Below are 19,746 nucleotides of genomic sequence, written 5' to 3' on the forward strand. Positions count from 1 at the left end.
GATTCTTGGGCTGTATCCCCAGAAAAGTATCCAGGATGTCAAAGGTTGGATGCAGGAATCCATGGCTAAAGCACTGTGTGTCAGTTCATTCCACACCCAGAACTGAATTGTCAGGAAGAGCCAAGATGCAAAGGATATTTGGAAGCATAAACTCAAAACAGATGTTATCAGGAATATAAGTAGGAAGATCTCTAAGGGATTATAAAGCCACATTTGGGAACTCACTGATTTTGATTGATCGCTGCATTTTTTTGGGGGGGTGGATGAGAATAGAGAGAGAGTTGCCTAAAGCTGCACACCCAGTCAGAGGCACAGGCTAGTGCCCCAGGATTTCTTTTCTTTTCTTTTGAGACAGAGTCTCACTCTATCACCCAGGCCGGAGTAGAGTGGTACCATCTCAGCTCACTGCACCTCTGCCTCCTGGGTTCAAGTGATTGTCATGCCTCAGCCTCCCAGGTAGCTGGGATTACAGGTGCCCCTACCATCCCTGGCTAATTTTTGTATTTTTAGTAGAGACAGGGTTTCACCATCTTGGCCAGGCTGGCCTCAAACTCCTGACCTCACATGATATGCCTGCCTTGGCCTCCCAAAGTGCCGAGATTATAGGCGTGAGCCACCGTGCCCAGCCACCCAAGAATGTCTGATAACATCAACATCAAATCATCCCTACCTGCCCTCGTGCAGGGACTTCTCACTTAGAAAGTTCTACAGACCCAACGGGCAGGACATGAAGATAGAGAAGAAAACACCATCTTTAATCAACCCACCTGCACAGAAACCAGGAGAGCATTCCCCTCCTTGCAAGGTCCCAGTGAAAAGAGAACCTGGTCCCCTTGCAAAAACCGTCTTATAAAAACAAAAGGCTTCAAAGCACCAGTGGCTACACCCGTTGAGTAGAAAGGGGCCTGGGGAAGTAGGGGTGAAAGAAGTGAGGGCTGGAGGCAGGGATGGCCCAGCGGAGGGCAGCAGCTTAGCCTGAGGAAGCTGCCCCACTCTGGAGCTGTACCCATCAGCTGGCAGCTCCATGCCTGTGAGGGCCAGAAGAACTCCTGGGGCTGGCTAATTGCAGATGGGATGGTGGGGTGAGGTTGCCAGCCTTGCTCAGGATATTGTGGCCTTAGAGAGTAGGGATTAGATTGGAGGGTAGTGGGCAAGGAGAGGAGTGGTCACCACAGACAGGCTCAGGTGTGCAAACCATCTGCACCATCCGGGTGTCCCTCTATGCCTCCTGCCCTCCTTTCTAACCCAGGGCCACGCCTCTCTCACAGATTGGAATGCTGAGGCCTGATCCTGTCACCTGTGGACACACCAGGCGGGGCATGGGATGCAGGGTCCTCAGGAGCATCTGTAGAGGGAGGTGGGGAAAAAGTGTTCTCGCCTGTAATTGCTCCCAAGGAAGGGTGAGGGTGCTGGCAATCCTGACCCCCCCACTTTGCACCCCTATCTGTCCCTTCAGAACTCCTTCTGGGCTTGCGAGAGGAGGCTTCTGGTCATTGGATTGGTCATAAACGCTGGTGATCTGTAAACACTGGTGTCTGGGCAGCACTGACCAGCCTTGCTCCTCTCTGGAACCACAAGCCTTCCAACTGGTGAGGTGGATAGAGCCGTCAGGGGTGAGCGGAGTTGTGGAGGGGAGGAGGATACAGCAGACCCAGCTTCGGGGACCTAGAAGGGGATGGGGTGACTGAGTTGGGGCCCCACTTTCCTGGAGGAGAGAGTTTAAAAGGTTTGCCAAGGGTGGACAGAGGCTGAGCATAGGAAGGCTTCTCTGTGGGTGGGGCTGAATTTAGGGCTCTGTCCATCCGGTTCCCAATAAGAGAACGAACGGGTATATTGCTTTAAGAGAGGCATTGGCAAGTGGTGGAGGTGGTGTGTGAATATGGTGGCCACATGGGTCCAAGCTGCAGAGGGGCTGGAAATGGAACTCAGAGAGCAGACACCGCGTTTTACAGTCAGAAACTGCAGAAAGTATACTTCCACCAGAAACCTAGCTGTGTGGCCTCAAGCAAATCACATCTCTGGGCAGAAGTTTCCATGTACTGCAAAATGGGAATTTTAATCCCAGTCTGGCTCAGGGAATTGAGTTAAATGAGAAGTCTAAAAGAGTCCATTTGCTAAGGGATTACTTGAGGTGGGGAAACTGAGGCCCAGAGAGGGCAAGGGTTTTGCTAGATGTCACAGCCAGTGATGGACCTGCGATTAGAACCCAGGACTCCTGCTCCTAGTTTACAGTCGCTTTCCCAGAGCTGGTGAGTGGTGTGGTGGGATGGGATGGGTCTGATGTCCTGCTGTTTTTGGACAGGGGGCAGTATCCTGGGTGAAGAGGGAAAGGGAGAGGCTGGAGAGGAAGACCCCAGCTTACGCCAAGGCTGAGATTAAAACAAACAAAAACCAAAAACCAAAAAACCCGCGGTGCCCCTCCCCCGCCCCGCCCCCCTCCTCCGAAGTCGGGGCTGTGAAGAGCCAAGTCCAAGTCCAAGACCAAGTCCGCGTCTCCGGGGGCAGACCCGGGGGCGGGCGCAGGCTGCAGTGCGCGCGCGGGCCACCAGTGGGCGCGCCTGCTCCTTGGCCCGAGCTCGCGGCAGCCGCGATCAGTCCAGCAGCCCAGGTCGAGGCGCCGGGGTGGGCGCTGGGCAGAGGCTACCCCGACCTGCAGGAAACAAAGGCAGGTTAGGGACAGTGGGTCCCAAAAGTATGGGGGAGGGGAGACCCGGCTGCCCTGCCCACTCCTCCGTCCCCTCCTTTCCGCAACCCCGACGCCCGGGCCTCCCCAGCCAGTGGGGCGCCGCGACCCACGTGTACAGAGGCTGCAGCTGTAAATGCGACGTCTTCTGGGGCGCCTGGTATCCGTAGGAGTCAAAGCCGCCGATGAAGTCAACTGCGGAAGCGGGGCGGCGCGTGTTAGGGATGGGCGGCCGGGGCGAGGAGAGGGAGGCTGGGTTCTAAAGGGGAAGAATTTAGGGCAGGACCCCACCCTGGAAGCGGAGCCAGATAAGCCCTGGAGAGGGGAGCGGCGAGGGTCAGGCCCGGTGCAGGGGCTTGGGGCGGGGTTCCGGCTGGACCCTGAGGGTTGGGCCTCTGGGGGTCTGGAGGTAGCGGAGCCGTGCCAGCGGAGGGTCAGGCCCAATCCTTGAGGCTAGAGCCCGGAAGGCCGGGCGGTCCTATAGTAAAGAAGGCTCTTGGGGGCGGGGCTCGGGCCTCTAAAGGAGACAAGACCTCCGTTGCGGGTGGGGCTAGGCTGGGGAAGGCTGTGCGGGCCCGTCACTGGGCCCATCCCGGAAAGGGCTGGCCATGCAGAGCCTCCCACTCCAGCCTCCTCTTCCCCTCAGAAGGGACCCGTAGTGGACCCTGGACTCCCTTCCGCCGCGGCCCGTCCCAGACCTCTGTCCAGGGTGCTGAAGGCTCAGGACCAGATTCCCCGCTTCCCCAGGGGCGCCTTACTCACAGCTGTCCTCCTCCTCCAGGAACACTTTGCTCACGTAGCAGGCGAACACGAAGCCGAACAGCTGGGAGTGGGGGTGACACGTCAGGGAGGGAAGAAGGAGTGGGAACCTCTTCCTCCACCCCCTGCCGGGCCCTGTACGCCCTGACTGTCGAGGGAGGACATGTGCCAGGATGAAGGCAAACCATAACTTCAAGTCAAATGCTTCCGCCTTAAAGTCAGACATACATGGTCCAACTCTTCTGAAAGTGTGACTTGAGACAAGTAATTATTTTACCTCTTTGAGCCTCAGTTTTCCCAGTTGGACCTGGGCAATACCTTACAGCTTGTTAAGACGAAAGGGGATTACGTGACTTTGTGAGTACAAAGTGCGTAGAAACAGGAACGACTTCTATCTTTGGAGCTTTCTTTCTTCTGCGCCCGCCCTTCCTTCTTTCCCTTCCTTCCTTCCTTCCTTCTTTCTTTCCTTCCTTCCTTTCCTTCTTTCTTTCAGATAGGGTCTCACTCTGTCACCCAGGCTGGAGTGCAGTGGTGCAGTCATGGCTCACTTCAGCTTCAGTTTCCTGGGCTTAAGCGATCCTCCTGCCTCAGCCTCTTGAGTAGCTGGGACCACAGGTGTGAGGCACCACGCCCAGCTGGGGTCACTTTCTTATTCTCACAACTCTGAGGTTGGTATTGTTATTCCTCTTTAAGAAGAAGGCAGGTGACTTGTCCAAGGTCATGAAGTGGGTGTACTGAGTATTTAAACCCAGGATTGATTCACAGTCTGATGCCTCATCCTGTTCACTAAACCTGTTCACTCCCTGCATAGGGGCTGGGGCAGGGGTGAGGAAAGGCGGTACAGGGTATGGAAACAGATCCAGACAAAAAGACAGACAGGCCGAAGACCTAGGTTCATCCCCTCTTAACTAGAGCTAAAGAAAGGGATCAGAAAGTGTGTGTAGGGTGAGGAACAGAAGGACTCACTGCCAGGAAGATCTGCAGGGCACTGCTGAGGGCTTCAATGTAGGGATAGTCAAGCAGGCAGCCAGTAACAGAGATGACATGGTGGTCCTCCAGAGCCAAGCGGGAGTTCAGAACAGGTGTCACCAGGCAGCCAGGCCCATTCTCCATCCACCAGGAACGGTGCAGGGATGTGTTGAAGGTCATGATGAAGTCCCGGTCCTGGGGGCAGAGGGGCCTGGGATACTGAGTGTGAGGGAGAGGGAGGGGGGAGCTACTCCCCTGGCCCAGGGAGACTCTATATTGATTGGTGAAGGGATCCAGGGAGCCTGCACCTGCAAGTCCACATTTGACCAACAGGTGGCACTTAATGACCACGCAGGCCTCACTCTTTTGTCACTGAGATGGGAAGGGGCTGGTGTGTACTCAGGGGCCCCAGAATTTTCAGAGCTGGAAGGAACACTAACAGCTACTGGGTTCAATTTCCCAGCCACTGGTGAAATCCTCAATAGAGGCCCCTTCGTAGCCTATTCAGTCTCTCCTTTGCTCCCGCTGTGTGTGACCCCGGGGGCGAACCTCTCCTCCTTTGGGGCCTTGATCTCCTCATTTGTTAAATGGAGAAGGGGCTGGCCTAGATCATAAATTTTTATTTTTCTTTCTTTTTTTTGGGAATGGAGTTTTGCTTTTGCTGCCCATGCTGGAGTGCAATGGTGCGATCTCGGCTCATTGCAACCTTTGCCTCCCGAGTTCAAGTGATTCTCCTGTCTCAGCCTCCGGAATAGCCAGAATTACAGGTGCCCACCACCACACCCAGCTAATTTTGTATTTTTAGTAGAGATGGGGTTTCTCCATGTCAGTCAGGCTGGTCTCAAACTCCCGACCTCAGGTGATCCACCCGCCTCAGCCTCCCAAAGTGCTAGATCAGAAGTTCTTACCCAGGGTGTGCACCTATGTGCTTATCCATGCAGTCACTCATTCAACCGATAAATACTCACTGCCTGCCAACCAGGGGCCAAGCACTTAGATGTGCGATCTTCTTTTATCCCCTCACCAACCACATAAACTTGCAGTTGCTATTATGTCCAGTTACTAGATGAGGAAACTGAAGCTCAGAGAGGATCAACCACTTGCCCAGGGTAACATAGCTAGGAGGTTTTAGAGCTGGGATTTGAATCTAGCAGGGTCAAACTACAAAGCCAATGCTCGTACTCACATATTTTGCCTCCTTTATATCTAAAAATAGAAGTTGTGTCTCTCTGGGCTTGCTCTTATTCAAGCGAAACGGTCCTACTTTCTTCAGCAGTTCTCCATGTGACATGGTCTGCTCAGTCTTCCCTGAACAAACTCTAACTAGTCTCTTTCCCTTCTGAAAAATATTGATCAGAATTAGACCCAAATCTTTGTGGTCTGAGCAGTACAAAGCACATGGCATTTTCACCTCCCTTGCTCTGAATACTCTACCTCTATTAGTGGGGCCTAAGAGTAGCTTTCTGGGCCACCACATACTGTTAGTTTTTACCGAGCTTGTGATCAACTGGGACCCCCAGCTCATCTTCACATGGACTGCTCTTCAGCCTTATCTGTTCGATTATTGTGTTGGAGGAGGCCAGAAATAAATCGTGTAGGTGGGAAATGGGGCAGACAGATTCTTTGGGTGTGGAAAGAGAGGGAGGCCTCTTCAAGACATGATGCTCTGATTCTATACCACAGTACCTTTGGGGCAGGGGATAGGAATGGTCAGGCTCTGCCCTGTGGCACTGCCAGGCCTGAGGCTTACCTGGGACAGCTGTCCAACCTCCAAGTAGAAGCAGATGATAAACGCATTCCAGCCAACCCAGAGCACCAGCCAGGCCGCATACTGGGGAAAGCAGAGGTGGGATCAGGGTGGGGCCTGGGGAGTGGGGGATGGGGAGTGCCAGTGGAGACAGAGCTCAGGGATGAGGAGACCTGGGCAGGGGAAATTATGAGATTACCTCACTCAGAGAGCACAGTGTCCTTACAAATCATTTTCACACCCATCAGCTCTTACAACAGCCCTGCAAGGTAGGCACTGTCCTCTCTTTAGAGAGAACTAATTTAAGGCTGAAAGGAGGTTTAAGCTTTCCAAGATCACACAGCTAGGAGGAGGTAGGGCTGCCACTCAAATCCGAGTTCTCTGATAGCTAATCCCATCCACTGTGCTAACAACATCCTCTAGACCAGCAGTCTCTAGAATACTGGAATCACTCAAAGATGTTTGTTAAAAATGCAGATTCTTGGGTCCTACCTCTAGACCTACTGATTCTGAATTTCCAGGGATGCCGTTTAGGAGCTGTTTAAGCAATCCCTAGGGGATTCTGACTCAGATGACACTTTTAGAAACATGTTCCAGGTGGTAAGCTATTAGAGGGCAAGGATTTTGCCTGCCTGGCTCACCACTGCAATGCCAGTTCTTAGCACAGCATAGCTGGAGAAACCCATTAAGAATACAGGAAGTGGGCCAGGTGCAGTGGCTCATATCTGTAATTTCAGCACTTTGGGAGGCCAAGGTGGGCAGATCACTTGAGCCCAGGCAATATGCAGAAAATCCATCTCTTGAAAAAAGAAAAAGAGTCTTCCCCACCCCCATCCACCAGAGTCTCGCTCTGTCACCAGGCTGGAGTGCGGTGGCGCAATCTTGGCTCACTGTAACCTCCGCCTCCCAGGTTCAAGAGATTCTCCCCCCTCAGCCTCCCGAGTAGCTGGGACTACAGGCACGTGCCACCACACCCGGGTAATTTTTTTGTATTTTTAGTAGAGACAGAGTTTCATTATGTTGGCCAGGCTAGTCTTAAACTCCTGACCTCGTGATCCACCCGCCTTGGCCTCCCAAAGTGCTGTGATTACAGGCATGAGCCACTATGCCTGGCCAAAAAAAGAGTCTTAATTTTTTTTTTTTTTTTTTTTGAGACAAGATCTCAGTCTTCAACCCAGGCTGGAGAGCAGTGGATGCTGGGAACTTTAGCCCAAAACAGACAAGAGGGTACCCTGCAGCTTTGTGCCTGAGTATGAGTGTAATATCATCTCACATGGCTGTGGCTGGAGTCTGGGTATAAGGGAACCAGGGGAGGTGGAGGCAGGACCATGGATGGGGCCTGATGAAAGGCTGGGGTGAGCATACCAAACCGAGGGCCCAAGGATGGAAAGGGAGTCCAGGCTGGACCCTGGATGCCCTCACTCTATCACTTTCCTCCCTCCCTTCCTTGCCCTGTAAATTGTACCTGAATGACACAGGTCAGGTCAATCTGCTCCAGCAATCTTTCCATCTGGCTGGAGGGAGAGGGCTGGGAGGGGAGGGACTGGGAGCAGCATTGCTAGGGCAGCACCAAGACCCCTTGGCCCCTCAGTTTTCTCTCATCCTGAATGTGGCCACTTCTGCAGAGAACAGCAATCCACTCACAGCAGTGAGCCGGAGAGGAGGTTAGGGTAGATTTGAGAGCTGGATGCTTCTACCCAAGTCCTGTGTCTGCAATCCTAGTGGCTGTCGCCTGGTAGACAGTGTTGTTGACAGTGGTGCCTGGGGCTTTCCTGAGAACTGGAGAGAAGGGTTCTCTTATGTCAGATGAGAGAGAGCCTTGTTAGAGTCCTGTTCACCTGGCTTCTGGGAGCTGAGCCTGTGGAGGTGGGGAGAGAAGTCCTAGGATGAGTGTGTGTGGGCTATGGAGGCAGCGTGACATTGCATGTCATTGTGATTGCAGGTGTCACGCTTGTGTGTAGTAAATGTAGTGAAAAGCCTTTTTCCTCAAGACAGCCATGCGAAGAGGTGACTGAGGAACAGCAGGGAACATGGGTGAATCTAGCTGAAAGCAGGAGTTTGACAGAGACCAGCAGGGACCAGGACTTGGGAAGAGACTGTCAGGGAGGAGGAGAGACCCAGACTCCTGGGGCTGGAGCGCAGAGAGGCACTGAATTCAAAGCCACACTAGCTGCTCCAGGCCACATCCTTGATATACATCGGGCAGGAGGGACAAATGCCAAGCCTTCCTGAAGCTGCCTGAGAAACTCAGTAAGATAAAGCCCACCCTCCTGTGTCCCTGCACCCACCCCTTGGCTTCCTGAGGCTGTGTGGTGCCACAGCAGGAGCCTTCACTGTAGATCTGACGCTCTAATCCTGCCGTTAGCTGTGTGACCTTAGGAAGACTCACAACCTTGCTGAGCTTCAGTTTCCTCATCTGGAAAATGGAGCTGGTAAGATCTACCTCACAGGGCTATTGTAGACATGATATGAAGCACGTGAAACTTAGCAGCAGGCACGGCACATGCCAGGCACTCACTACATGATCCATTTTGTTTCTATTTGGATTATTTCCCTAAAAAATTCTTCAGGAAAAAAAAAAACCGACATTGTCTCCTATGAACAAAGAAGCATTGGGATGGACACATTCACCCCATCTTGTCTTGGGTGGAGCCAAGACTGGTGTGCCAGGGTTGGGGGACATTTCTGGTTTTGAGGAGCAGGGAGGGGTGGAGTGGGCAGGGGTGAGGAGAGGAGGGGGCTTGGGAAGGGGCTAGGTGAGCCGTACCAGGATGAGGTACCGGGAGCGGTACTGCACGGTGCCAAAGATGCCCAGGATGACTGCCATGATGTGTAGGAAGTTGGCTAGGATAGGAGCCCACTGGTAGCCCAGGAAGTCAAAGATCTGCCGCTCCAGCGCAGCCACCTGTGGAAGAGACAGGCTGAGGCCACTGTCATCCCCTGAAAAGGAAGGACAGGGACTCCTGATTGACCTTGGGGAGCAGGTGGCACCAGTTACCATGGTGATGAGGCGTAAGTCTCAGAACCATTCAGTCCTTCACTAGCAAAGGGATGCTGGGAGGTGAGGATAAGCCTGTGGGAGTGGGGTGGATCCTTAAGCTTGATCATCACTTTGAGGTGGGCTGAAAGGTGACAGGAGCCAGGGTTCAGAACACCTTCCTCCCTGCCATGGAGTCCCTTACCTCTAGCAGCTCAACCTCCTGAACCTTCTCTATGTGGGGAAGATGGTGGGGTCAGAACCCAGACTGCTACCCCCAGTCCTGGTCAAAGGCTGAGCCACAGCCCTGGAGGGCAGGGAAGTCCTAGAACCCGAGTCATCTCTTCCAAGGATCCCTATCTGGAGCTTGCCCTGGCCCATGGCATCCCTGGGCTACAGAGAAGGAATGCTTTTCACTCCCCTTCCCTGAGAGAGCTGGAATAGATTGCAACTGGCCTCAAATCCTCCTCTTCCTGTTTCCATGCTCTTCTGCAGTGCCCTTCCTCACTAATGCTGTGCCTGGCCACGCAACTTGCTTTGCCTAAAGGGACTTTGGCAAACACGATGCAAACGAAGGCTTGAAAAAAGCATGTGTCCAGCCTGGGCAACATGGTAAAGCCCCATCTGGACAAAAAATACAAAACATTGCCAGGCGTGGTGGTGCACGCCTGTAGTCCCAGCTACTCAGGAAGCTGAAGTGAGAGAATCGCTGAAGCCCAGAAGGCAGGGGTTACAGTGAGCCAAGATTGCGCCACTGCACTCCAGCCTGGGCAAGAGAGTGAGACCCTGTCTCAAAGAAAAGAAAAGAAAAAGAAACAGGTGTGCACTGGAGCTTGCCCACTTGCTTCACTTATAAGAAGGCCACCTCGTAAATGAGCCCCAGCTGACCTGCTGGAGGATGAGAGGCCATGGGGAGGAGCGTGAAGGCGCCTCAGCTGACAGCCCATCAGCCATTAGCCATGTAAGTGAGGCCGTGCTAGATACCCCTGGATCACCAGCTGACCACAGATACACAGCCCAGACCAGAATAATCGCCTACCTGACTCACAGAATTATGAACTAAATAAAATGGCTGTTTATTTTTAATGTTAAGTATTTACTATTATTATTATTATTTTGAAACAGAGTCTCACCATCACCCAGGCTGCAGTGCAATGGTGTGATCTCGGCTCACTGCAACCTCCGCCTCCTGGGCGGAGTAGCCTCCAGCTACTCGGGAGGCTGAGGTGGGGGATGTTTAAGCCAACAAGCACCAGATCAAATACCCGCAAAGTGCTGGGAGTATAGACGTGAGCCACAGCACCCGGCCTCATCTGCTGAATTTAACAACAAGGAGGTCGCCAGTGACCTCAGTAAGAACTGCTTCAGTGGTGAAGCAGAAAGTCACACTGGCAGAAGACTGAGTAGCAGGGAAGGCCGTGGAGACCTTTTATGTAGTTTTTTGGATGTGAGAGTGTTGAGACAGATAAAGCTGATATCAGCTGGAAGATGGTAAGGAGCTTTTTTTTCCTTTTTGAGACAGGGTCTTGCTCTGTCGCCCAGGCTGGAGTGCAGTGGGCTATGACGGCTCACTATAGCCTCAGCCTCCTGGGCTCAAGCAATCCTCCCACCTCAGCCTCTCAAGTAGCTGGGACCACAGGCATGAATCACCACACCCGGCTGATTTCTTTTGTATTTTTTGTAGAGGTGGGGCTTTTGCCATATTGCGCAGGCTGGTCTCAAACTCCTGAGCTCAAGCAATTCACCCACCTGGGCCTCACAAAGTGCTGGGATTACAAGCGTATACCTAGACACTTTTTCTTTCTTTTTTTTTTTTATGCTGAAAAGATATACATATATTTAGAATTAGCCAGCTGGACTCAGTTTAGATGATCCCAATTTTGCTGGCAACATCGAAAGCATCCTAATTAGGAGCCAGTGGAACATATGCCTTCTTCTCTCCATCAGGCCAAATCAGGGTGCTGACCTTGGCCACATCAATGTCACAGAGCTTCTTCACAGCCTGTTTGATCTGGTGCTTGTTGGCTTTAACATCCACAATGAACACAAGTGTGTTGTTGTCTTCTGTCTTCTTCACGGAGAACTCAGTGGTCAGCGGAAACTTGATGACAGCAGAGTGGTCAAGTTTGTTTCTCCTGGGGGCGCTCTTGCAAGGATATTTGGGCTGCCTCCGGAGCGTCAGTGTCTTGGGCCGCCGGAAGGTGGGTGATGTGCGGATCTTGTTTTTTTGTGGCTGTGGACACCTTTCAACATGCCTTCTTGGCCTTTAAAGCCTTCGCTTTGGCTTCGGCTTTAGGAGGGGCAGGAGCTTCCTTCTTCACTTTCGGCGCCATCTTGTGAAAAGGGTCCTTTTTCTTTCTTTCTAATGGGAGAGGCTTTGAGCTTTTTTCAGAGCCAGTGAGAAGGATCCGGAGAAAGGGAGAAGCTATGTTTATAAGAGAGAGGGGACCGTGGATGGTCTGGATCCAGCTCCTCTGAAAAGACAGGAAGAGCTGGATCCAGAGTGCAGGTGGCCAGGGCCAGGAGCAGTGGCTCATGCCTGTAATCCCAGCACTTTGGAAGGCCAAGGCAGGTGGGTCACTTGAGATTAGGAGTTCAAGATCAGCCTGGCCAACATGTTGAAACCCCGTCTCTACTAAAAATATAAAAATTAGTCCACTGTGGTGGTGCATGCCTGTAATCCCAGCTAATCAGGAGGCTGAGGCAGGAGAATTGCTTAAACCTGGGAGGCAGAGGTTGTGCTGAGCTAGGATTACACCACTGCATTCCAGCTTGGGCAACAGAGTGAGACCCTGTCTCAAAAAATAAAAAAATAAAAACAGAGTGGCCAGGCGCAGTGGCTCAGGCCAGTAATCCCAGCACTTTGGGAGGCCGAGGTGGGCGGATCATGAGGACAGGAGATCAAGACCATCCTGGCTAACATGGTGAATGAAACCTCGTCTCTACTAAAAATACAAAAATTAGCCGGGTATGGTAGTGCACACCTGTAGTCCTAGCTACTCATGAGGCTGAGGCAGGAGAATCACTTGAACCCAGGAGGCGGAGCCTGCAGTGAGCCGAGACCATGCCACTGCACTCCAGCCTAGGCGACGGAGCAAGACTCTGTCTCAAAAAAATAAAAAAAAAACAGAGTGCAGGTGGCAGGAATGGCTTTGGGTGGAAGGAGGGGCAGTGCAGGTGGGGATTGGGGGAGGGTGGAGTGATCCCAGGAGAGGAGAGGAGGGGAGGGGAGGTAGGGAGGAGAAGGGAGGGGAAGGGAGTAGAGGAGAGGAGGCTCACATCTATAATCCCAGCACTTTGGGGGGCCGAGGTGGGTGGAGGTCAGGAGTTCGAGACCAGTCTAGCCAACACGGGGAAACCCTATCTCTACTAAAAAATACAAAAAATGACACAGGCATGGTGGCAGACCCCTGTAATTGCAGCTACTGGGGAGGCTGAGGCAGGAGAATCGCTTGAACCCGGGACGCGGAGGTTGCAATGAACCGAGATCACACCACTGCACTTTAGCCTGGGTGACAGAGTAAGACTTCACCTCAAACGAAAAAAAGCACACACACAAAGAGAAAGAAGGAAAGGAGGGAGGGAGGGAGGAAGAAAGAGAGAAAGGAAGGAAGGAAGGAAGGAAGATAGGAAGGAAGCGAGCGAACTGGGTCAGGGCAGAGCAGAGATCAAAGTCAGAGAGGACTGATGGGCAGGAATGTGGGGCTTCCTCTGTGATCAATGGCAGTGAAGTGAGGCCTGGGTGACTTGTTCTCATCTGTCACTCTCGGACTACAGTCAGGGAACTCATTCTTTGTGGCTGGGATGAGATCTGTATTTTAGAAAAAGCAACTGGGCAGGGTGGTGGCCAGCCTTCCCCTGGCAGGACATCAGGGAGAAGCCTGTATCTACTGCCCGCAGGAACTTTCATCCCAGCCCACTTAGGAGAGGGATTCAAGAAGCTATCTTGGCTTGGCTTGCAGCTGACCAGGTAAAAATATCCCCAAAGTCAATTTTTCCCTCAGTGCACATGCATTTGCAGTTTTTGCAAAGGAGTAGATTGCTGTTGCCTCTGCACAGTTCCTCCCTTCTAAGGAACAAAGGCACAGCAAGGCGGGTTATGATTTACAATCACCGCAGCCCTCAGATTAGTGTTTCAGAGCTGATGCAACAAGGTGGGAAAGATATACCTCTTAGTATTGTTAATTAGCTGCATGTAACTGCTACACAAGTTCTGGAATATTTGACATGGTTTTCTTTCTTTTTTTTTTTTTATTTTTTGAGATGGATTCTCACACTATCACCCAGGCTGGAGTGCAATGGCGCAGTCTTGGCTCACTGCAACCTCCACCCCCTGGGTTCAAGTGATTCTCCTGCCTCAGCCTCCCAAATAGCTGGGATTATAGGTGCCCATCACCACGCCCAGCTAATTTTTTGTTAAAAAAAAAAGGGGGGGGTTTCACTATGTTGGCCGGGAGAATCGCTAGAGCCCAGGAGGCGGAGTTCGAACTCCTGATCTCATGATCTGCCTGACTCAGCCTCCCAAAGTGCTGGGATTACAGGCGTGAGCCACCGCATCTGGTCTTCACTTGGTTTTCTAATAAAAAATAATAACTTTAAAATTGAAATTGTTTATAAGATACTGAATCTGAATTTTTTAAAAATAGAAATGGGATCTCACTATATTGCCAAGACTGGTCCCAAATTCCTGGCCTCAAGCCATCCTCTGGCTTGGCCTCCCAAAGTGCTGGGATTATAGACATGAGTCACTACACCGAGCCTGCATCTAAATTTTTAAAAATATATATTTAGTGCCGGGTGTGGTGGCTCACACCTGTAATCCCAGCACTTTGGGAGGCCGAGACAGACAGATCACAAGGTGAGGAGTTCAAGATCAGCCTGACCAACATGGTGAAACCCCATCTCTACTAAAAATACAAAAATTAGCAGGGCATGGTGGTACATGCCTTATCCCAGTTACTTGGGGAGGCTGAGGCAGGAGAATCACTTGATCCTGGGAGGTGGAGTATGGGGATCACTCCACCAGCATAGAGACCCCTCCGTGTCTCCGCCATTACGGAGTTAGAGCCTGGACATATTCTCCCCCCGCCGAGGGTAGTTGAGCTGAGGAAAAAAGAAGGAAGTGATAGAAGTCTGAGTTTGCAGAAGCCTATTCTTGATCCACTGAGCTAATGGCACGTCTGGGTGAGGCATGCATGACTATTTACGAGACTATTGTCTCTCTTAAAGTCCCTGTCCTGGGCTGGTTTTATGACTCTGTTTACCTGCATTCACTAAATCCTGTGACCGCTCACATGTTACTAGAAAATTGCTACCCCTCAAATTATCGCTTGCCTTGATGTTACTTACTGTAACTGTAGTTATTGATAAGAGGATAAGAATCTTTATAGGATAAGAATCTTTTGTTTGTTTTGGGTTCAGCGACCTTTACATAAACCTGTATGCTACCCCCTCCCCTGCTTACTTTGTAATTTTCTGTTCCCTCCTGATAAAACTTTTATAATGGGATCTACGTCAGTCACTGTATGAAAAAACATATATAAACTCTTGTGCACGAGAATAAACTGCTGTCTTGGGCCTGGCCTGATTCAGCCCTCCAGACCTCATTCTTTTCTGTCATTCTTTTCTTCCGTGCACTCTCTCTTCCAGGTATTGGGACCCTCTTGCTGGTCAAGAGACCCCCAGCAGATGTGCCAATCTCACAGACCACAACAGAGAGTACTGAGACTAGCCTGGGCAACAGGGCAAGACCCCATCTCTACGAAAACATACAAAAATCAACTGGGCATGGTGGCATGTGCCTGTAGTCCCAGCTACTCAGGAGGCTGAGGCAGGAGGATCACCTGAGCCTAGGGAGATTGAGGCTGCAATGAACAGTGTGCCACTGCAAGCCAGCCTGGGAGACAGAGTGAGACTGTCTCAAAAAAAAAAAGATATATTTAAATCTGCACTCACCATCGGAGGTGGCCTTTTTCAGGCCTCGGTCATAGCTCTGACTACCCCGGTTTGTACTGTCTGATTTCTCATCCCCCTCCTCTACTAAGGGGGTACTGAGTTCCCAAAGGGCAGGGGCCACAGCTTCCTCCCTTCTACATCCCAGAGCTAGCACAGAGCCTGACATAGACTAAACGTTCTGTGAATAAATAAGTGATGAACGCTGCGGGCTGGGTGAGGACCTGTCAGATGTCGGATGGGTGAATAAATGGGTCTGGCTGGCTGTAGATAAATGAGTGAATGATTGTTGAGCGTGAGGATGAAGGAAGGCCAGGGCCGTGTTGAGAGTGGTAAGAATAGCCCCCGCTCCATGTCAAGTGGAGAGAGCAGTCCCTGTGAGCCAGTCAGGGAGGCCTTCCTACCAAAGCAGGGAACTGAGCTGCACTGTGAAAACTAAGGAGGAGTTGGATAAAGGCAAAGGGAGGCCTGGTGCAGTGCCTCTTGTCTGTAATCCCAGCATGTTAGGAGGCCAAGGCAGGAAGATCACTTGAGGCCAGGAGTTCAAGACTACCCCAGGCCATATAGTGAGACCCAATGTCTACAAAAAATTTAAAAATTACCCAGGCGCAGTGGCACATGCCTGTAGTCCCAGCTGCTAAGGAGGGTGAGGCAGGAAGATGCCCTGAACCTAGGAATTTGAGGTTACAGTGAGCTGTGATCACCACATTGCACCCCAACCTGAGCAAAAGTACAAGACTTTCTCCAAACGTAAAATAAAAAATAGGCCGGGTACAATGGCTCACACCTATAATCCCAGCACTTTGGGAGGCCACGGTGGGTGGATCATGAGGTCAGGAGTTCAAGACCAGCCTGGCCTATATGGTGAAACATCGTCTCTACTAAAAATACAAAACTAGCCGAGTGTGGTGGCGCATGTCTGTAATCCCAGCTACTTAGGAGGCTGAGGCAGGAGAATTGCTTGAACTCAGAGGTGGAGGTTGCAGTGAGCCGAAATTGTGCCAACGCTCTCCAGCCTGGGCAACAAGAGCAAAACTCCTCCTAAAAAATAAATAAAAGGCCTGGTGCGGTGGCTCACGCCTGTAATCCCAGCACTTTGGGAGGCTGAGGTGGGTGGATCACGAGGTCAAGAGATCGAGACCATCCTGGTCAACATTGTGAAACCCCATCTCTACTAAAAATACAAAAAATTAGCTGGGCATGGTAGCGTGTGCCTGTAATCCCAGCTACTCAGGAGGCTGAGGCAGGAGAATTGCCTGAACCCAGGAGGTGGAGGTTGCAGTGAGACGAGATCGTGCCATTGCACTCCAACCTGGGTAACAAGAGCGAAACTCCGTCTCAAAAAAATAATAATAAAATAAATAAATAAAATAAAATAAAATATAGGCCAAGTGCAGTGGCTCATGCCTGCAATCCCAGCACTTTGGGAGGCCAGGGTGGGCTGATCATGAGGTCAGGAGTTCCTGACCAGCCTGGCCAATATGGTGAAACACCATCTCTACTAAAAACACGCTATTAGCCAGGCGTGGTGGCACATGCCTGTAATCTCAGCTACTTGGGAAGCCGAGGCAGAAGAATCGCTTGAACCCAGGAAGCGGAGGTTGCGTTGAGCTGAGATCATGCCACTGCACTCCAGCCTGGGCAACAAGAGCAAAATTCCATCTCAAAAAACATAGAAAATAAGGCAAAGGCAAATGAGGTGGGACTTCAGCTATTGTTACAGCCTCTTGGAGACAGGAGCTAATGGGGTATTCAGGATTGAGCCAGATCCTAGTGGCCCTCAGTGCCAAACTAAGAAGCTTAGACTGTTAAGCCTTCTATTAACTAGCCACTGTTTATCAACTCTAATTGTCTGTTAGTTTCTGTGATATCTCCATATCCCCACAACAACTTCTCAAGAGAGGAATTATCTTGTCTGTTAATAGCTGAAGAAACAGATTCAGAGAGGGAAAGTGACTTGCCCTAAGTCAAACAGCAGAGCTGGAATTTGAACCTGAGTTTGAGTGACTACAAATCTGCTGCTGCTTTAAAACAAAACAACAAAAAAACAAAACAAACAAACAAAAAACTACCTCTGTTCTCTATCAATAAGGTCACAGAGAACAGAGGGGTTTTGAGCGGGTGCCAGCTTGGGGGTGGAGGTGGTATCATCTCTTAGGTGGACTTTTTTTTTTTTTTTTGAGACCGAGTCTTGCTGTGTCACTCAGGCTGGAGTACGGTGGAGTTTCTCCCCCAAGGTCAGCAGACCATGGAAGTCAAGGCTGGAAGGGCCTTTGGAGATTACCTAGTCCAACGAGTTCCATGCATGGGAGAGGAGCCCCAAACGGGAAAGTGGGCTGCCCAAAGTCACCCAGGAGTCGGAGGCAGAACTTCCCACCTCTTGACTAACTACAACTGAAGAGGAGAGAATTTACAGCTCTCGACTCCCCTACCAGTGCCAAGATGAGAAAGGTGGTGCCAAGATGGGACAGGTGGCTGAGAAAGGCCTATTCTGCCACCAACCTGCTGTGTGACCTTGGACAAGTCACTTCCCCTCTCTGAGCCTCATGTTCTCTTTCCTCAAAATGAAATAATGATTCCAGCTCTGCCTTTCTGCCAAGGAGTATCCAGTGAGCAACGAGCTTTACAATCTGCAGATCCCTGGGAGGGGAGTCACCAACAAGAGGCAGGCTGATGCCAGGTGGGTAAATGCCAAAGTTGGCCTGGCACCACCAGGCTTCCTCACCACCTTGCCCAAGCCTGCAGCTTCCCTGGTCTCTGCCCAAGCCTTGCCATCTGTGTGATGGCATCAGCTCCACCTCCTCCTGCCTCCCTGCCTGGAAGAAGGCTTCTGATATCTTCTCACTTTATCTGAATCTTCCCTCCCTCTCCCCAACCAGGCCCTCTTCTCCTCTTCTCTTGTAGTTAGAACTCTTTCTTGCAAACGACAAAAATCGGCAGGACAAAGGGAGAATGAGCTTCAGGCACGGCTAGATCCAGAGACCTCAAAGATGGCACAGGACATTCCCTTGCACATTTGGTCTTCCTCCCACACACACTCTCCCTCTGTACCTTAGCGATGCTTCCTCCTCCGGCAGGCCATCACCTGAGGTGGCCAAGGCAGCCACCAACAACTCCAAGCTCACACCACACCCATTCAGGTATCCTGGCAGGAGAGCAGCTCTGTCCCGGTTGTTCCAGCAAATATCCGGGGTGATTCTCAGGGGCAGAACACGGGGTGAGCGCCTAGCCCTAAATTCATCATTGTCTTTGACTGTTTGGCTAGACCTGGCTTACCTGCCCACCCTAGAAACTAGAAATGAGTCAGCCCCACTCAAGCCATGTGGACAGAGTGGTAGGAGGTGGTTCTTTAAAGCAAAATTTGGCCGGGCGCGGTGGCTCACGCCTGTAATCCCAGAACTTTGGGAGGAGGAGGTGGGCAGATAACCTGAGGTCAGGAGTTTGAGACCAGCCTGACCAACATGGAGAAACCCCGTCTCTACTAAAAATACAAAATTAGTTGGGCATGTGGCAGCACATGCCTGTAATCCCAGCTAGAACTCAGGAGGCGGATGTTGCAGTGAGCCGAAATCGCCCCATTGCACTCCAGCCTGGGCAACAAGAGCGAAACTCCGTCTCAAAAATAAATAAATAGCCAGGTGTGGTGGTGTATGCCTGTAAACCAAGCTTTCGGGAGGCTGAAGCAGAAGAATTGCTTGAACCCAGAAGACAGAGGTTGCAGTGAGCCAAGATTGTGCCACTGCACTCCAGCCAGGCGATGGAGTGAGGCTCTGTCTGAAATGATAATAATAATAAAACAAAATTAGCCAGGCATGGTGGCATGCACCTGAGTCCCAGCTACTCGGGAGGCTGACATGGGAGGATCCCTTGAGCTTAAGAATTCAAGTCCAGCCTGGGCAATATAGGTGAGATGAGACCCTCACTCGAAGAAATTAAAAACCAAAAAGAACAAGGCATGGTGGCTCATACCTGTAATCCTAACACTTTGGGAGGCCAAAGGAGGGCATGGCTTGAGCCCAAGAGTTCAAGACCATGCTGGGCAATATAGTGAGACCTTGTCTCTACAAAAAATTTTAAAATACAAAAATTAGCTGGGCCTAGAGGCATGTCCAAGTAGTCCCAGCTACTCAGGAGGCTGAGGCAGGAGGATCACTTGAGTCCAGGAGGTCAAGACTGCAGTGAGCTGTGATCACACCACTGCACTCCAGCCTGGGCAACAGAGTGAGACTCTATCTCAAAAATACGAACAAAAAAAATTTTTTTTTTAGATTGAGGCATGTTTCACCGTGTTAGCTAGGCTCGTCTCGGTCTCCTGACCTTGTGATCTACTCACCTCAGCCTCCCACAGTGCTGGGATTGCAGGCATAAGCCACCACGCCCGGCCACAAAAATTTTTTAAAAAGAGAGAGATGGATTCTGTCACCAAAAGAAGGGATATTGGACCGTCAAACACAATAAGTATCTTGGCACCTTTGTTCCTAAGTATATAAGCATAAAGATTGAACCAGGGGACTACCAAAAAGGGGTTCTTGACTGATTCCTGTATGTATAGTTAGCTTTTGATACTGAGCAAATTACTCCAAAACTTAGTGGTTTACGACAACCATTTGGCTGACCACGGTGGCTCATGCCTGTAATCTTAGCACTTTGGGAGGCCAA

The 19,746-nt window shown here is 51.1% G+C and overlaps 1 protein-coding gene across 4 annotated transcripts in view; it reads right to left on the bottom strand.

Annotated features, from left to right (window-relative positions):
- Positions 1 to 728: 728 nt before the first annotated feature.
- The window catches only part of NKAIN1 (sodium/potassium transporting ATPase interacting 1), a 62,042-nt gene continuing 43,024 nt past the window's right edge, over positions 729 to 19,746 (bottom strand). Inside the window, exons 1-7 of one of the 4 annotated variants that reach the window (XM_021668441.2) lie at positions 11,102 to 11,372; positions 8,926 to 9,063; positions 6,162 to 6,242; positions 4,409 to 4,606; positions 3,446 to 3,506; positions 2,797 to 2,878; positions 2,576 to 2,650 (exon numbers count right to left, since the gene is read on the bottom strand). In XM_021668441.2, the coding sequence (XP_021524116.2) occupies positions 2,641 to 2,650; positions 2,797 to 2,878; positions 3,446 to 3,506; positions 4,409 to 4,606; positions 6,162 to 6,242; positions 8,926 to 8,985 (492 nt within the window). In that variant the 5' untranslated portion in view covers positions 8,986 to 9,063; positions 11,102 to 11,372 and the 3' untranslated portion in view covers positions 2,576 to 2,640. Of the gene's footprint in view, positions 2,651 to 2,796; positions 2,879 to 3,445; positions 3,507 to 4,408; positions 4,623 to 5,597; positions 5,918 to 6,161; positions 6,243 to 7,802; positions 7,929 to 8,925; positions 9,064 to 11,101; positions 11,373 to 19,746 lie in introns of those variants that run through there. The other 3 variants (XM_021668438.2, XM_021668440.2, XM_021668437.2) reach the window with 3 other exon arrangements.

The sequence above is a fragment of the Aotus nancymaae genome, unplaced genomic scaffold, assembly GCF_030222135.1.
Source record: "Aotus nancymaae isolate 86718 unplaced genomic scaffold, 86718_ANA_hifiasm-v0.15.2.pri h1tg000053l, whole genome shotgun sequence".
NCBI classification, from domain to species: domain Eukaryota; kingdom Metazoa; phylum Chordata; class Mammalia; order Primates; family Aotidae; genus Aotus; species Aotus nancymaae.